At 44.9% G+C, this 16,574-nt stretch overlaps 1 protein-coding gene and 1 non-coding gene across 2 annotated transcripts; both read right to left on the bottom strand.

The window, feature by feature from the left end:
• Positions 1–918: 918 nt before the first annotated feature.
• LOC116980013 (receptor-transporting protein 3-like) lies at positions 919–11,676 on the bottom strand. The gene is made up of 3 exons (XM_033032072.1): positions 11,498–11,676; positions 5,426–5,626; positions 919–1,525 (listed from the first exon to the last, which is right to left on the bottom strand). Exons 2-3 carry the CDS (start codon positions 5,596–5,598, stop codon positions 1,195–1,197), a joined length of 504 nt encoding a protein of 167 aa, XP_032887963.1. The 5' UTR covers positions 5,599–5,626; positions 11,498–11,676; the 3' UTR covers positions 919–1,194.
• A 4,106-nt stretch (positions 11,677–15,782) lies between these two features.
• On the bottom strand, positions 15,783–15,974 carry LOC116980202. Its single transcript, XR_004413893.1, has one exon. It is a non-coding gene; the product is annotated as a U2 spliceosomal RNA (small nuclear RNA).
• Positions 15,975–16,574: the final 600 nt, after the last annotated feature.

The raw sequence follows: 16,574 nt of genomic DNA, 5'->3' as shown, positions 1-16,574 counted from the left end.
TCCGCGAGTGCTTCGGGCACCTACAGCCAGGGCCGGGCCGAGTACGAGAACCAGGCCGAGTTCCAGGCCCTGCCGCTGCTCTACGACCTGGCTAGGTGCTGGATGGGGGTGAGGGAAGGAGGATGAAAGAAATGTGGTGGAGGAAGGAAGATGGGTTGGTAGAGGAGATGGGGATGGGTGGGACGGGGGGGGGCAGGCAGTGAGGGACACGGCGGGTTACGGGACGGGCAACGCCTCAGCGGCTCCTGCCCGCGGGCGCAGACACCGGGAGGGGCCCTGACGCACTGCAGCGTTACACGGAGAGAGGGAACGCTGCAGCCCGGCCCACAGCATGGCAGGGGAGAGAAGACGGAGGGAGGGGGCAGAGAGGGATGAGGGAGGGAGGGGGATGAGGGAGGGAGGGGATGAGAGGGATGAGAAAGGGAAGGGGCGAGGGATGAGGGAGGGAGAGGGATGAGGGAGGGAGAGAGGAATGAGGGAGGGAGAGAGAGGGAGGGAGGGAGGGGGGAAAGAGGGTGGGAGTGGGGTAGATGGATAGTGGAGTGCAGAGAGGGGGTAGATAGGCAAGGTGGGATAGAAGGGGGAGTAGAGGAAGAGGGGGACAGGGAGGGGTAGATTTGATGGGAGGGGGATAGGCTTGAGTGGTGGGATATTGCATTGGAGGAACAGGTTGCGTTGGAGGAACGGGTGAGTGGTGGAATATTGTGTTGGGGAACGGGTTGCATTGGGTGGGGGACCAGGCTTCCTGTGTGACAACGTCCCAACGGGTCCCACTTAGTCTAGTAAATAACAAATTCCAAATTAATTAAGCATAAGTACTGATACATTGGACTGGACCGAGCTCTATTATGTGCTGCATTTCAGTGAGAATCCAATGACGCCTCTGATATAAATAATATTCAGTTTAAAGCCCGAACAGTCTTACAAAAAGTATTTTTACTGAAATCTTTATGGATTGCTTAATGTTACTAAACTAAATGCAACAAAGAATGCAGAAAGAAAGAACATACGGTTATATTCCATCGTGCTGATGGATTCCAGCAGTTTTGGAATGTATCAGCTAGATAATTGGGCAAATATTTCTACCGCTAACTATTTGAACCATAACATATCAGTGTAATTTTGATTATATTTTTGCCAGTTACCAATTGGACCAAAGCAAAATTTCAACCTCAAACATACCTATTATCCTTATCAACTTTGATTGCACATGCCCAAGCCACAGGCTTCACAGAGGTTACTTTCATGAGGTTTAGTCTTCCGATGGTTCACAGCTCTTCCTTCTTCTACCAGATTGGGAACACGGTAGCAGTTTTTGAGGATTTTTAAAATAAGCCTGTCAAGCACTTCGTACATTTGGTCGGAATTAACCTGTGGTTTGTGCATAATGGGGTTTTTGCATTCTCTGCATTGCTGCTGGAAGAGGCGAAGCAAAACTATTCCACTCTTCCTTCTCAGGCGGTAATGAAACACCATAGAGGCCCGATATGAAGACCACGAATTTGAACAGCGACGACAGATAAATCTGTTGGAGGTAAGGGCAGGGTTGTTAGTGTTGTTGAAGAACATGTCATTTCATGCTTGAAATTTCCTCGATCTGCTTCTGAGTGCATTTAGAACAGATTTGTAATAGGTGCTCTCATCTGCACCATGTACACCTGAGCATCAAGATGAAATCTGATACCAGAAATTTGAAATCAAAGCAGGACATGTCAGAAACACTCGGCAGATCAGGCAGCATTTGTGGAGAGAAAAGCCATTTCAAACTGATAACATTCCATCAGTGATGGGTATTTCCAGCATTTTCTGCATATGCATGAATTTACACATGAACATGTGTAACAGATAAACATATAATTAACCGTAACTCATAAACATGTGAAAAAGGTAAGTGGATATGCCAGGCAATAATATTAATCATAGACCAACAACACAATACTAGTTCTGCTATAACTGTAGCAGAAGCTGCTTATTCTTTAGACGTCTCTGCTTGGTTCTGGAAACCACACCTGAGGGAGGATATATGGAGATTAGTGGAAGTGCATATTGAGCAGCTTGAGTGGCTTTTTTTACACTTCATCTGGTCGATAACGAGCCTTTTCTCACAGGATCGAATGATAAACTGAATGTGCAAGCACATGAATTTCAAGGGAATTAAACACAACATGAACGACCCTGACATGTCATGGAAATGAAGACTATCACGTCCCAAAACGATTCTTAAACAGAAAGCTAAAGGATGTCATCAGAAAGAAGGGTCATTCATTTAAAGGCTACCAATACAATTAGAGCTGGCACCAATCTTAAGGTGCAAACAGCTGAGAGCAAGATACACTAACTGTCCTTGACAAGAACTGTCTCCCAAGGGCGTGACGGCGGTGCAATGGTAGAGTTGCTGCCTTACAGCGCTGAAGACCCGGGTTCGATTCCGACTATGGGTGTTGTCTATATGGAGTTTGTACGTTCTCCCCATGACCGCGTGGCGTTTCTCTGAGATCTTTGCTTTCCTCCCACACTCCAAAGGCATACAGATACATAGGTTAATTGTCCCTAGTGTGTGTACCTGTTTCCACACTGTATCACTCTATAACTCTATAAGATATAGGAGCCGATTTAAGCCTTTCGAGTCATCAAGTCTGCAATGCCATGCAATCATGGCTGATCTGTTTTTCCCTCGTCCCCTTTTTCCCCATTCCCTTGCTCCCATTCGTCCTAACCTTTGATACCTTATTAATCAAGGAGCTATCAACCTCCGCTTTAAAATACACAATAGCGGCCTCCACAGCCATCTGTCACAACAAATTCCACAGATTCACCATCCTCTGGGTGAAGAAATTCCTCATCTCCATTCTAAAGGTACATCCTTTTATTCTGGGGCTGGGTCCTCTGGCCCTAGACTCTCCCACTACTGGAAACATCCTCTCCACATCCACTTTGTCAAGGCCTTACATTATTCAGTAGGTTTCAATGAGATCCCCAACTCCCTCTCATCCTTCTGAACTCCAGCGAGTACAGACTAGAACCATCAAATGCTCCACACACGATAACCCAATAATTCCTAGAATCATTTTCACAAACCTCCTCTGGACCTTTTCTAATGCCAGTATATCCTTCCTCAGAAGTGGGGCTCATAACTGTTCACAACATTATAAAGCCTCAGCACTACATCTCTGTTTTTATATTCTTGTCCTCTTGAAAGGAACATTGCATTTGACTGATTCGACCTGCAAATTGACCTTTTGAGATTCCTGAACCAGTACTCCCAAGTCCCTTTGCACCTTTGATTTCTGAATCCTTTCCCCATTTAAAAAGTAGTCTATGCATTATTCCTACTATTATATTATTGGCTAGCTTACCTTTATATTCCATCTTTTTTTTAACCTTGTTGCTTTATTATTTGCTTCCCTTAGTTTTTAAAAGCTTTCTAATCCTATAGCTTCCTGGTCATTTTGCCACGTTATATGCCTTCTTTTTTACTTGTATACTATATTTTCTTTGTCAGCCAAGGTCTCCTCATTCTCCCCTTAGTATGTTTCTTCCTCTTTAGGATGAAAAGACCCTGCGTCTTCCAAATGACTCCCAAAAACTCCTGCCATTGTTACTCAACTGTCTGTCCTGCTAGGGTCGCCTTCCAATCAACTTTAGACAAGTTATCTGTCTTTAGACAAGTTATCCTTAATGCATCTGTAGTTACATTTACTCAATAGTAATACCGATACATCTGATTTCACTTCTCCTTCTCAAATGGCAGGTTAAGTTCTATCATATTATGATCATAGCCTCTTCTGGATTACTTGCCTTTCAACTCCCTAGTCAAATATGATGCATTACACAAAACCAAACCCAGAATTGCCTTTTCCCTAGTGGGCTCGACCATGAGTTTCTCTAAAAAAGCCATCTCGTAGGCATTCTGCAAATTCCTTCTCTTGGGATCCAGTGCCAACTTGATTTTTCCAGTCTACCTGCATATTGAAAACCCCCATGACCACTGTAACATTGCCTTTCTTACATGCCTTTTCTATCTCCTGATGTAATTTGTACCCAATATCCTGGCTAGTATTCAGAGGCTCGAATATAACTCCCATCATGGTCTTTTGATCCTTTTTACCACATATATATATTGGTAAATATATTGGTATTGGTCATCTATCCATGTTCTCCAGAGATACTGTCTGACCTGCTGAGTCACTCCAGCACTTTGTAACCTTCTTTGAACTTCCTTCTGGAAATGACAAGTGATACAAGATCAATAGTTTTAGACAATAGACAATAGGTGCAGGAGTAGGCCATTCGGCCCTTCGATGTGATCATGGCTGATCATCCACAATCTGTACCCCGTTCCTACCTTCTCCCCATACCCCCTGACTCTGCTATCTTTAAGAGCTCTATCTAACTCTCTCTTGAAAGCATCCAGAGAACCAGCCTCCACTGCCTTCTGAGGCAGAGAATTCCACAGACTCACAACTCTCTGCGTGCAAAAGTTTTTCCTCATCTCCGTTTTAAATGGCTTACCCCTTATTCTTAAACTGTGGCCCCTGGTTCTGGACTCCCCCAACATCGGGAACATGTTTCCTGCCTCTAGCTTGTCCAAACCCTTAATAATCTTATATGTTTCAATAAGATCCTCTCTCATCCTTCTAAATTCCAGAGTATACAAGCCCACCCGCTCCATTCTATCAACATATGACGGTCCTGCCATCCCGGGAATTAACCTGGTGAACCTACGCTGCACTCCCTCAATAGCAAAAATGTCCTCCCTCAAATCTGGAGACCAAAACTGCATACAATACTCCTGGTGTGGTCTCGCTAGGGCCCTGTACAACAGCAGAAGGACCTTTTTGCTCCTATACTCAACTCCCCTTGTTATGAATGCCAACATGCCATTCGCTTTCTTCACTGCCAGCTGTGCCTGCATGCTTTGCTTTATATCTGAGATTAGTAGAGTTTTGTTAATCAAAGATACTGGGGAAAATAAGGTAAAAATGGATATGAAATTAGCTCACGGATCCACTAAATCTCCATGAAAGGTGGAACATGTCTTAAGTAACTGGCTGGCTTACATCTGCTCCTATATTCCTATGCAGTGTAGAAACATCAAAGGATTAATGTAAAGAAACAAGTCTATGCTTGGCAGGTATATGAATATTCCATAATTAATTTGAAGGACATTCACATCAGATAGTTTATTATTTGGTGTTATATGATGTTGAGGGGATTATCTGTATGAATTCATAAAAGTAACCATAATTCTGTAATGCACTCCTATTATGAACTTTATCTATCAGGGAAAATATTTTGTTTCATTGCCATTTGCTTTCCACCTAAAAATGGATTGAGCAAGGCTCCAAGTTTGTGCAAAACATTATTTTTCATAAAATAACCCATGTCAGTTGTACATTTGGCTCCCAAATATGTAATACCTTACTTGGCAAATGTTGATGTTACATAAATCTTCCAACCTTTTGCTCTTCTCTGAGCATCCAGTTCATTTCGGAGGTTGTAATTGAAATTCAGTGCCCACCATTCTTCAAGTTCCGCTTCTTCTATACGGCTGGTGAAGTGAGTGAACCAATGGTTTGTTCCAGGAACTTCTGCCATTGTGTACTGTCTTGAAATATGTAAAGACCTAAAGATGTTAGATCAGAGGGAAAGGGTATCAGTTCCCCAGACGTGTAGGAAAGAACTGCAGATGCTGGTTTGAATTAAAGGTAGACATAAAATGCTGGAGTAACTCAGCGTGTCAGACAGCATCTCTGGGGAGAAGGAATGGGTGACGTTTGGGTCGAGACCCTTCTTCAGTCTGACTATCCCTTCTCTCCATGAACCTCAAACACACCGTGGCTATCATCATCCCACCCTCACCCTACCTTCCCTGAACATTATTAGGAGGTGATAGCAACCCACAGAAAACATTTCCTCTGGTCTTCATGCATGTTGCTTGTTCCTAAGGCTTGGATCAACTCAAAAGTGGGTCTCCCTGAATTCAAGAGGTGTCTTTGAAGGACTATTGCACACATACATGATGGACGTACTCTCCAAAATGGATTTCGGGGAGAGAATCAGGAATTAGATCCAACTGCTCTACACTGATATCTGTTGTGCAGTCCAAATCAATGGGTGGGAATCAGACAGCTTCCTGTCAGGTCTGGAGTCAGGCAGGGTTGTCCTCTCTCCCCTGTATTGTTCGTCTGTTGTATAGAACCTTTTGCCGAGTCTATCAGGAAGGACATAAGCATAAGAGGAGTGACATTGCCAGGCAGTGGGGGCACTCAAGTCAAAGCCTCCCTGTACATGGACGATATCGCCATCTTCTGCTCGGATCCAGGGTCGGTCCGCAGATTGATTAGTGTCTGCAATCAGTTTGAGTCAGCCACGGGAGCTAGGATGAACCGCAGGAAGAGCGAGGCCATGCTCTTTGGCAACTGGCCAGACCGATCTTCCGTCCCCTTCACCAGCCTGACTTCTTGAAGGTGTTGGGGATCTGGTTTGAGGGGGGGGGGGGGGGGGGGGGGCGTGTGACAAGAATTGGCTGGAGTGGATAGCCAAGGAGGGGAAGAAACTGGAGCTGTGGAAGCAGCGCTCCCTTTCTATAACAGGGAAAAATCTAGTCATCAGATGTGAGGTGCTCTTGGGGATGCTGTACTTGCGCATGTGGCCTGTCCCTTCCTCCTATGCCACAGGGATCACCCGGGCCGTCTTCCAGTTCATCTGGGGGTCGAGGATGGAATCGGTGCGATGGGCCACAATGCACAAGTCGGTAGACAACGGGGGTAAAACCGTGCCCAACATCGCCCTCACCCTGATGGCCACCTTCATGAGTGGCTGCATCAGGAGGAGCATAGAGCCAAGGTATATGGGCCCCAAGTGTCACTACCTGCTGAGGTTCTACCTGTCCCCAGTGTTGCGAAGGATGGGCCTGGCGCAGATGCCACGCAATGTGCCAGTCAGCTGCAGCATCTGTAGTTCAGAGAAAGGTTCTTCTGGACCAACACCTTTGACCACATGTCCATCGGGCAGTGGTCAGCACGGGACATCCTGCAGCCACTGCAGGGAAATGACTCCATAAATCCAGTGGCATGGTTCCAAGAGCAGACTACCCAGCTAGTCTGGCGAAATGCCTCAGAACTCACCAACAAACACCAACAAAGACCTTGCTTGACTGGCAAGGAGGGGAGCCCTCCGTCAGATCCTTCCTGCACCATCGGAACCTCACCACCAGCACACGCTGCCCTCGGCCGGCTGCTATGGAGAGGAGATGGTTGCCCACCTCTTCGCAGAGTGTGGATTTTCAAAAAGAGTTGAGAGGTTTACAAGGGTCCCTATCACAATTTATTTCGAACAGCTCCATAAGAGAGGACTCTGTGACTTACAGACTGCTCCCAGGGACTCATTCAGGGATGGACATCGAGTGCTGCTGGAAGGTCATCAACTTGGTGAAAGACTCTCTTTGGTTTGCCCGAGCGAGATGGGTCAGCACAGTGAGATGTCCGTCGGGGAATGTTGCCGACTGGCCCGCTGTAGACTGCAGGAGTACGTGCTGAGGGACGCACTGAAGCTCGGTGCAGTCAACGCCAAGGCTCTGTGGGGGAGGACCACAGTCTAGGGTCTTTCCGCTACTGGACATGGGGGGCAGGGTGTGGTGGAGACGCCCCTCAAAATATGGGAAGAGATTTCACACCAGGGGGCCACATGAGTGGCAAGAGTGTGGGGTAAAGTTGTCTATTTGTGAAAACAGTATTGAATGTTTGTATAGCCTCCGAGAATGTCGGATATATTTTTGCGCGGTTCCTATATTGTACATATTTTTTATTTGAATAAAGTTTATTTTGATTTTTAGAAAAAGTGTGATAAAAGCCCCATCCATCCAAGTTGTGAACTTCCTCTTTCAAGTACTATTTGTGATCTTCAACCAGCATTTGACTACATAAATTGACATAAATTTGACTCTAGAAAAAATTAACGAACTGTAAAAATGCAATTCAAGTTATGTAATAATTACATAGTTTCTATATTCAATTGATCTATTGCTCGAAATAGATTTATCAATTATGCAATTTGGTTTGGTGGCGTATAAGCTTTTCGGTTTCAGTTTTGTTTCCTTTCAAGCTGTGTTCTTTGGTTTTTATTGGCGTTTAGAAAATTCAGACACTTCCTATTATTTCAAAAAGCTTAATTCGAGATACACATTTTGGTCACAACAAAGCACAATTAAATCAAGCCAAATTAATAACAATTACTGACTAACTTGAGTTTTACCGGAAATATTTCCTTGATTAACCATTTTTTGTGCAATCATAAACTCCCTTTTGTTTTTTGCCCATCTCTGTCCCTCCTTTTACATGACTGGAATTTTTCACCATTGTCTCAACACCAATCCTGACATTCTCACAATGAGATCAGTCTACATTCTTCATAAGAATATTTATAGCTACATTGACAATAGACAATAGGTGCAGGAGTAGGCCATTCAGCCCTTCGAGCCAGCACCGCCATTCAATGTGATCATGGCTGATCATCCCCAATCAGTACCCCATTCCTGGCTTCTCCCCATATCCCCTGACTCTGCTATCTTTAAGAGCTCTATCTAACTCTCTCTTGAAAGCATCCAGAGAACCAGCCTCCACAGCCTTTCTGTGAGAAAAAGTGTTTCCTCGTCTCCGTTCTAAATGGCTTACCCCTTATTCTTAAACTTTGGCCCCTGGTTCTGGACTTCCCCAACATCGGGAACATGTTTTCTGCCTCTAGCGTGTCCAAACCCTTAATAATCTTATATGTATTAATATTGAGTATTCTTAAGCAAATTGAATGATAATTTTTATTTCCATATGTTAATATTTCTCTCATCTTTACGACTGAAAACAAACAAAATAAGATTTTCCAGGTTTGCCTTCCCAGGTGTTTCATCGGTTAAATCAATAGGATCAAGAAGTATCCTGACCCAAGACGTTGCCTCTGGATGTTCTCTGGATATGCTGCCTGACATGCTGTGTTAATCTACAACTTTGTATCTTCTTTTGAAAACTAGCATCTGTAGTTTGTTGTGTCTTATTTAAAATAGCTGGTCATGCTGAAAGCAAGTGGATAGGCAGTTAAATAGCCAATGCTAATAATCACCAGGTGAGGGTGTTGGCGTGTGTAAGGTCGGACATGCTGCTTTCAATGGAATTGGCACATTTGGATTTTAAAAAATAAGTTCACTGTACATTTTATTACAGCAATGAAAGGGTTGGCTGGAACCCAAAGTGATGCTTCACTTTCTTTTGAAGGTAGACCTTGCAGAGAAGGGCTTAAAACCAGAATGGGAGCAGGGTTTTGGGTATTCAAGCATGGCTCCTGGCTTAGCTCAGCTTCATTATCTTATCTATCCTTTAATACATTTATCCAGTATGATAGCCTTAGTTTTTGGATATTTCAGCGAGCACAACATTATTTCTGGATAAGGAGTTATTGCCACTTCAGTCTGCCATTTGTGGTAATATTGCTTCAAGATATTTCTAAAAAAGTACCCTTTGCTGGCATTGGCAATGTCTGTATATAAGCCCTGGAATTTGAGAGAGTTGCTATCTAGTCCTGTGCCACCACTCTCCTAGTTGGCAGTCGTGATAGGATTCATAGCCAAGACTCCTCTTTTTGGATCATTGGTTTCACCCTTATTTTGTGAACAAAATGGCTGCGCATGTAGCATTCATGGGTTACTGGGTATCCTGAAATAATGTTGCTAAGTAGAAACACGTTTGAATGATTGCGAAGCTGATCAATGCAGAATTTGTAGTTTATGAGGGCACGCTTACAGACAGATTCTAGATCTGATACAACAGCGTGCGTGCGTGTTGCATGTACTGTTGACGCCACGCACGAATGATTCACCGCTATATTTTGCCCGTCTCTATCACCCCCTCCCATCCAGTCCCCCTCCCCTCCTCCTCAATGTCCCGTCCCTCTCAATGTCCCCTCCCCCTCAATATCCCCTCCCTCTCAATGTCCCCTCCCCTCCCCATCCGGCTCCCTCTCTCCCGTCTTTATAAGCCCCACTCCCTGCCGTCCAGTCCCTCTCAATGTCCCCTCACCTCCCCTCCCCCTCAATGTTTACTCCCCATCCCCCTCAATGTCCAGTCCCGTCAACTCCCCGTCCCCCTCTCACCCTGTCCCCTCTCATCCCATCCTCCTCTCCCTCAATATCCTCCCTCCTCCACGCTCCTCTCTTCCTACCCACTGCGCCCCTCACGGCCCCCTCCCATCTCCCTCCCTCTCTCCCTCTCCTCGCGTACCCTCCCCCTCTCCGTCCCCCCCGTCCCATCTTCTACTCTCCACCCGTCCCCTCTTCATCCCCTCCCCTCTCCCACCCGTCCCATCCTCTCCCCCTCTCCCTTAATATCCTCCCTCCTTCCCTCTCCTCCCCACCGCGCCCCTGACGGTGCTGTCCCATCTCCCTCTCTCATCCCCTCCGCTCTCCATCCCCTCTCCCTCCCCCTCCCCCTCTCCCTTCTCACCCCTCTCCCTCCCTCCCTCCCTCCCCCTGCACGTCCCCTCTCCCCACCCCTCGTATTCCCTCCCGTCCCATCGAATCAGTCCTGGGATACAACATGGAAAGTCACACAGCATGGAAAGAGGCCCTTCGGACCAATGTTCCCACAACGAACAATGTCCCCTTCCCTTCCCCACAGTGTCCCCTTCCCCTCAATTTCCCCTCCACCTCAATGTCCCATCCCCTCCCCTTTCCCTCATTGTCCCCTCCCCTCTATGTCCCCTTCCCCTCCCCCTCAGTGTCCCCTTCCCCTCAATATCCACTCTTCCTCATTGACCCCTCTAGCTCCCCCTCAATGGCCCTCCCCTCCCCTTCTCCCTTAATATCCTCTCTCCTCAACTCTACTCCCCACCGTGCCCCTCACGGTGCTGTCCCATCATCCCCTCCCCTCTCCATCCCCTCCCCATCCTTCTTTCTCCCCTCCCCCTCCCCATCCCACTCACGCCCCCTCTCCCACCTCAACCCTCTCCCCCACCCCTCGCATTCCCTCCCATCTCATCGAATCAGTCCTGGGATACAGAGCTCCACAGCGTGGAAAGAGGCTCTTCGGCCCAACGTTCCCACAACGACTTACATGCCCCGTCTACACTAGTCCCTTATTGTCCCTTACATGCCCCATCTATACTCACCTTTTTGTCCCTTATTTGGGAGTGAGGAAGTTGGCAACCCTCTATGTTGGCGATATTGTCTTGTGCATTAATAATGTTAGAAAAATGCCAGCTCATTAAATTGAATTGCACCTGGAAGTCTTCAATTCAATTTCCCAAATTGTCAGGTCTTTATGTTGAAATGCATTTTTAATGTGATTTTCAAAGAATGTATATTGACTCGTTTTCAAGGCCTTTATGTTTTCTAAGCAGCCAAATTACATTCCTGCAGAAATATTTCTCATTAGAGTAGGTAATGTCTGTAAAAGTCACACATTGGCAAATGAACTATAATTGAAAATTACAGAAGATAAAATGTCCTTACCTTTCACTTTGCCGATTCTTCCAACACAATGAAACAATTAAATCTGTAAGCAAATTTCCTTGGCTCTGTAACAAATTGGATTGTTTTGTTCTGGAGAGGAGTTGCTCTCTTTACAGAATATATTCAGAAAGCTGAATTGTAATCAGCGCTAGACTAAGTTTCACTTCCCTATGTCATTTCCAAGAAATCACATGACAGTAAACTTTGAGCAATATTTGAATTTGATTGGACTTTGTATTGAATGAATACGTTTATTGTCATTGCACAATACTGTGCAACGAAATTCCATTACATCTCCTCCGGTTAAAAACAATACAAACACGACAACCATTGACACATATGTACACTTATTAGTAAAAATAAATAGGTGTTTTAAAAGAATTTAAAAGAATTTAAAAGAATTTGGCGGCATTTCTTAGAATTACATTTTGCTTCCCCAGCATTCTCTGTTGGAATTTAGCTCTTTTATCGCACATGGGTAGAAACTATTCTTTAGTCTACCGGTGCGAGCCTTCAGAGTCCTGAATCGCCTCCCAGAGGGTAGCAGAGTAAAAAGGTGGTTGGCAGGGTGGGATGTGTCCTGTTTGATATTTGTGGCCCAGCGCAAGCATCTGGCCCTATATATGTCATCCAAGGAGGGCAGTTGGGCGTTTGTAATGTTCTGCGCAGTTTTTATAATTCCCTGCAACGCCCTCCTCTCAGCCACAGTACAGCTAGCAAACCACACCAGGATTCCATAGGAGAGGATACTCTCCACGGCGCATCGGTAGAAGGACAACAGCAGCGGCTGCGAGACGTTTGCTCTCCGCAGAGACCTCAGGAAATACAGCCGCTGATGTGACTTCTTCACGAGAGTGACGGTGTTCATTTGCCATTTAAGGTCCTGGGAGATGTTTATTCCCAGGAACTTAAAGCCAGTGACTCTCTCCACCATGTCTCCTTTGATGTATAAAGGAGCAGGTTCCTCTCTCCTCTTCCTCCTGAAGTCAACGACCAGCTCTTTCGTCTTCGATGGATTGAGTACCAGGTTGTTTTTGGTACACCAGACAGTCAGTTTTTGGACTTCATCCCTGTAGGCAGACTCGTCGTTGTTGCCTATCAGTCCCACCACAGTCGTGTCGTCCGCAAACTTAATGATCCTATTTGTACTGTGTGTTGGTATACAGTCATAAGTGTATATTGTGTACAAAATGGGACTCAGCACACAACCTTGTGGCGCTCCTGTGCTGAGCGTCAGGACCGGGGAGTAACTGGACCCCATCCTGACAGTCTGTGGGCGATCTGTTAGAAAGTCCCTAATCCATCCGCATGTTATTGCATTAATACCCAGATCAGACAGTTTGTCCACCATTCTGCTGGGGATGATCGTATTAAATGCAGAACTAAAGTCTACAAATAGCATCCTCACATATGAGCCAGGACGCTCCAGATGTGTCAGTGCAGAATGTAGAGCTGTGTTGATGGCATCTTCCATTGATCAATTTGCTCTATACGCAAATTGATGCTGATCCAGGGTGGGTGGGAGTGAGGACTTAATGTGGGCCAGGACCAGCCGTTCAAAACATTTCATCACGGTCGAAGTGAGAGCAACAGGTCTATAGTCATTCAAGCTCTTAATGAATGTTGTTTTGGGTACAGGCACGATGGTAGCAGTCTTAAAGCATTTAGGGACAGTGCACGTTAACAGAGAGAGGTTAAAGATTTTGCTAAAAACCTCCGCTAACTGGTCTGCACAGTCCCGCAATACTCTCCCTGGGATGCCATCTGGTCCAGCAGCCTTCCTGGGGTTGCATTCGTAAAAAGGCTACTTTATTAAAATTGGGCATTATAATCTAATCTTCCCAGCCATAAATTAACGGATGTAATTTTGCACTCTGCTTGGTTTTACTTTATCTTAACATTGGTGGAAAATGAAGCTGGTTGGTAAGTAAATAGATTAGTTTGGAGTTGCCATTAATATCGCATATTCCATCTGTGTACTCTGTAGCATTTGGTTAGAAATTCTAGAGCATAACTTCCAAAACAGGGTATATATAATAGTAAGATTAAACGAGAACTTACCAGTTTGAAGTTTGATCTGTATTTTATGAGGAGTTACGATGAGGGATTACGTGAAGAACCCGCTCAGTGCGCAGGCGCGGCATACTTCCAAGCAGCGGTGTGGAATCACAGATAGACACAGTTATTTGAAGTAAACATAGTAAAGATAAGGAGACATCAATTTATTAGTTTGATCCATATAATGAGGGTGGGAGCGGAGGGCACGTAATCCCTCATCGTAACTCCTCATAAAATACAGATCAAACTTCAAACTGGTAAGTTATCGTTTAATCTTACTATTTTACTTCGGAGTCACGTGAGTGACTACGTGAAGACTTCAAAGCTCTGTGATTTCAAACCGTGTAACAGTTCATACTTCACTCGCTGCCGAAGTTATTCGAGGGAGGAAGTATGTTATCGTAATCAACTATGAATCTGTTTGTAAAAACAATAATGGTGTTATTAACAACAACAAGACCAATTGCTCCCCCGGGCTTAAATTATATATTTTTTGCAGATTCTTTTTCTGCAAACGATACAGGTTCTGTCAGTGGTTTGTTATAAAAGTTTGGAACGTATACTCCCTAGACCACCCTGCAGTAGCCAGGATGTGGTCCATAGGCTCGTCCATCCTCTTAGTTACTGACGTGGAAGCTGTCCTGGTGGAATAAGATTTTATACACATTAGTATTTACTCCAGCAACTCCCAGTACCTGCTTGAGCCACTAGAGATAGTTTAGCTCGTCACCCGACCATGAGGTTTCCTGTGGCTGTGTCGATCTCTAAGTGGGTCATGACACATAAAACGTGGTTCAGGTGGGTATGCCCGGAATTTCATGACTGGACCTGATGTTCCTGGTCTGTTCTGTTTGGCCAACCCTTGAATGGGCATGTGACACTATCTGGTGTTATAACCATGTTGTCCCATCGCAGTAGATGGGAGAGCTGGCTCTTTGTGTTGATGTAAGGCCACCAGCATGTCCATCTTCAGGGTAGGCTGTTCCAGGGTGAGTGACCTGGCTGGTGATCATCCCCTAAGGTATGTCAGGATTTCACTGACATCCCAATTTGGGTGTACCTATTTCTGGGGAATGGATTGATATACCTCTCCTGTATCTGATCACCAGTGAGCGGTACCCAAGTTGAGTAGGCTGACAGAACATGTCCTTCATTGTGGTGAAGACCTGCCAGGAGCTCCAGTACAGTTTTTGTTATAGTTGAATGTGTAATTCCTGTTTTGGAAAACAGTGTACCATTTCTTGATGCTCCTCAGGTATGTTCCCTAGGATATGCGACGGAATGCTGTCATCAGGTTGATAGTGCTGCTGATCCAAGCACAGCAATGGTCTTCCCAATTCTGCAATTCTTTTAATGACCATGTCGAGGATCACTGGGAACCATGCTTGTGGACTTGGTCCACTGTAATTTGCGTAGTACCCGACTGATGAAGCCGTAGTACCTATTGAAGAGGTAGAAGGAAAGGAAAACATAGAGATTAGGTTCCCCCCACCCCTCAATACGCGGGAATGTCTCCATTGCCGCTGCCTTGAGATTGGTTTCATGTGACGTAAGTTAGTACGTGGTGATTTAATTGGATATAAGGAATCGATATCTGGTGTCCATATTGCTTAGTAATTTCAGCAAATATTTTTGGTTTAAATGTATGTTTACAGTATTTAGCTCACCTGATAGGTGAGTTACTGATGGTCAAACATGTTTGACGACATACGGTTTCCAATTGTTAATAAATTGTCACCTAATATCGATGTTCTCCGCCCAAGTGGTTTGGTATATGCCACCACTGTGATGTTGTTATCTTATAAACGAACATGCAAATTTGGTGGATTACTGAGCAAATGCTTCACTAGAATTAAGTAAGTTAATATATAACATGTTTAAGTCAATTCATATTGGCATTAAGTATTACAAGCTCAGTAACACATCAGGACACATAAGATGTTACTCAAAACAGGTGGAAGTGTACAACCATAATCCTTCCTGCCGATAAATTCCATGATAGCACTACAGATTAATCCATTTGCCCCCATATTACAGGTATGGAGATAGTTTTGAACACTAGTATCTCAGATCATAGGAAAGGTACAAAGTTCAGTAGCTGATAATGCTGCTATATCCCAATTACTTTGCCACGTAGTTGATTGGTGGTTAATGCACCATGACTGATAGTCTTAATGAATACCAGATAACAAAGTTGTGGATGGTCAACGTAAATATCTGGATATATATTTTGTGCACCGTTCCCAGAGGCACTGCAATACTGGGTCGATGCGTGGAGTGGACGGAGCAAGCCCCTATTCCATCTCCCTGTTCCAAATTTCAATTTAATATATGGTCCCTAGATAAGGGACGTATCAGAATATTAAACTGATAAGAACAGATACTACACTTGATCTTAGCCAAAAGGCCGAGAAGCGATGCAGCTAAAGCTGTATCCAAGGATAGTTTGTCGTTAATATATAGACATGCCATGACGGAATGTTTCTAAGTGTCAGGGCTTGTTGATTCTGGATAACTTTGACTTAAATGCCGCAACGCTCATCATGGTTACTCCATCCAGGTAATTGCGGTATATCCGAAACTTATATGAGAAGGTACTGAATAGTGTGCATCTTCAAGGTCGATGTCTACCATAAAGTATCCTTGGATCCATGGTAGTAGTTACAAATCCCATGAATGGGTATACCTGGTGATATACTCAAGTGGTTTATCAACGATGGTGCGACATTCACCATCGTGGGAGGGTAGACCCCTTGGGGTGCTTGCTGAATTGGTGGCAAGATATTAATTCTATTCCCCTTGTATTTGTTTTTTGGTATATAACTACCAAGAGTGATAGCTTCCTAACCAGGCGTGATTCACCCACCCCTTGTTAGTACAACCCTTAACCTTTATGTGATGGTAGGAACCATACTTATCTGTCTTCATTGTTGTTTTCTTCGGTTTCTGGTTCCTTGTTCTTGTAGGGACGATGTTTGTTGGGGGGTGGCGCATTTTCCCTGGGGCCTGCTCTGGGCCG

The sequence above is a fragment of the Amblyraja radiata genome, chromosome 13 (genome assembly GCF_010909765.2).
Source record: "Amblyraja radiata isolate CabotCenter1 chromosome 13, sAmbRad1.1.pri, whole genome shotgun sequence".
NCBI classification, from domain to species: Eukaryota; Metazoa; Chordata; class Chondrichthyes; order Rajiformes; family Rajidae; genus Amblyraja; species Amblyraja radiata.
The sequence above is the reverse complement of the archived record's forward strand: the minus strand, read 5'-3'. Positions and strand labels throughout refer to the sequence as shown.

Bases quoted from the DNA above. Each gene is read 5' to 3' on its own strand.
- LOC116980013 (XM_033032072.1), bottom strand. From the start codon at position 5,598: ATGGCAGAAGTTCCTGGAACAAACCATTGGTTCACTCACTTCACCAGC. The intron at 1,526-5,425 runs GTAAGGTATTAC...TACCTCCAACAG, and splicing joins GTAACATCAACATTTGCCAA to ATTTATCTGTCGTCGCTGTT.